This window comes from Olea europaea, unplaced genomic scaffold (assembly GCF_002742605.1).
Source record: "Olea europaea var. sylvestris unplaced genomic scaffold, O_europaea_v1 scaffold19029, whole genome shotgun sequence".
Lineage (NCBI taxonomy): Eukaryota > Viridiplantae > Streptophyta > Magnoliopsida > Lamiales > Oleaceae > Olea > Olea europaea.
In genome coordinates, this window is record NW_019236838.1 from 418 (window position 1) to 2,066 (window position 1,649).

The 1,649-nt window shown below is 31.8% G+C and overlaps 1 protein-coding gene across 1 annotated transcript; it reads left to right on the plus strand.

The window, feature by feature from the left end:
- Positions 1-1,160: 1,160 nt before the first annotated feature.
- Positions 1,161-1,612, plus strand: LOC111378934 (the record flags this gene model as incomplete). The annotated part of the gene is made up of 1 exon (XM_023002226.1): positions 1,161-1,612. A coding segment is annotated over one exon (452 nt), but the record flags the coding sequence as incomplete, so codon positions are not given.
- Between the last annotated feature and the right edge of the window lie 37 nt (positions 1,613-1,649).

Genomic DNA, 1,649 nt, shown 5'->3' on the forward strand with positions numbered 1-1,649 from the left:
TTACGTATTGATCTATTAATAAATCTGTAAAATTAGAAAATATATTTCATTCTCGGATGCGATTTTTTTTTTTATTTTTTATTTTTTATTTTGATCGCTGTTGAAATAATGAATGCATCATTGATTTTGACTGCACCAAAATTAATTGATGAAAAGCGAAGTACCTTGTGTCATGTAAACTAATGGTTCTGAAGACTTTGGTATGGCCTCTGTCATATGTGTTGTATTATGATTGGTTAAAGGAAAGATTGATTTCTTGGTTTCAGAATCATAAACTATGTCCAGTCGTTGAATCTGTATATAATTTGGGGAATTTTTTTGGGGAATTTGTTAAGACTTTGACATGTGGATAAAAGGGTGTAATAATTAGCACTTGGTCAAACATCCCGTCTATGGTTTTAGATTTGTTAGGAAAATGGCAGAAGTATGCTTATATTTGTGTACGGTAATTGCTAAAAGACAAACGTTCGCGATTTCAAATGGCATCTATTGGATGCCTAATTTACCGTAGTAACTAGTGTAAGTTAATAGCCATATTCGCTATTAAAACTATATTGGCCAAATATACGTATAAATTAATGACTGCCTGTCATTAACTAATTTATCATCTGTTTCGTGGCAAATCAAATGCATGTAAATGTGTAAATAAACTGGATACTAACCAAAAGCATTAAGTGATAAATGTTTTATTTATGTAATTAATGTTTGATTAATATTGTTTGTTAGTCATCAAAGTGGCCAAACATTATGGTATTTCGAACACTAAATTACATAATTTATTTATCAATTACTCTTGATAGTTTGATGCTTGTAAATGAAAATGGCTTTATTATTGGTGTCAAGAGTATATTGACGTTCAAAGATTATAAAATTATTATGGATCGCCCAAAGGTTGATTAGTTAATTTTATTAATCTTGAATATGATCGTGGTTAATTGATTTACTTGGTCGGATGTGTTTTGTATATTCAAAGATATCATACATGTTTGATTAGAGTATGTTTAATTACGAATTAAGTGAAATTAAATTAGCATCATTATATTTATTAAGATGGTATAACGTAATATCACTCAAAGGAGAATTACGCTATACATTTATTGTTATATGAATCTGAAATTAAAACTCAAAGTATTAATGTTAGAGCATTTTATATTTTACAGTATCTGTTCCCATTTCTCTGCATTCGCATGCTTCATCTGTACCACTATTCAATGGGCTCAATTTCTCTGACTGGTGCGAACAAGTTCAGTTCAACTTAGGTGTTTTGGACTTGGACTTGGCATTTCAAGTTGAGAAACCTGCTGATCTTACTGATGAGAGCAGTGCTGATGAAAGATCTGTCCATAAAGTTTGGGAAAGGTCAAACAGATTAAGCTTAATGTTTATGCGGATGACCTTAGCAAAGAATATCAAGTCTACTATCCCTAAAACTGAGAATGCTAAGAAATATATGAAGTTTGTGGAAGAACGTTCCCAAATAGCTGACAAATCACTTGCTGGCACACTGGTGGAATTTGATGGTTCTCGTACCATGCATGAGCATATTACTGAAATGAGTAACATTGCAGCAAGACTTAAGACTATTGGGATGACTCTGGATGAGAACTTTCTGGTACAATTTATCATCAACTCTTTGCCTCCCGAGTACG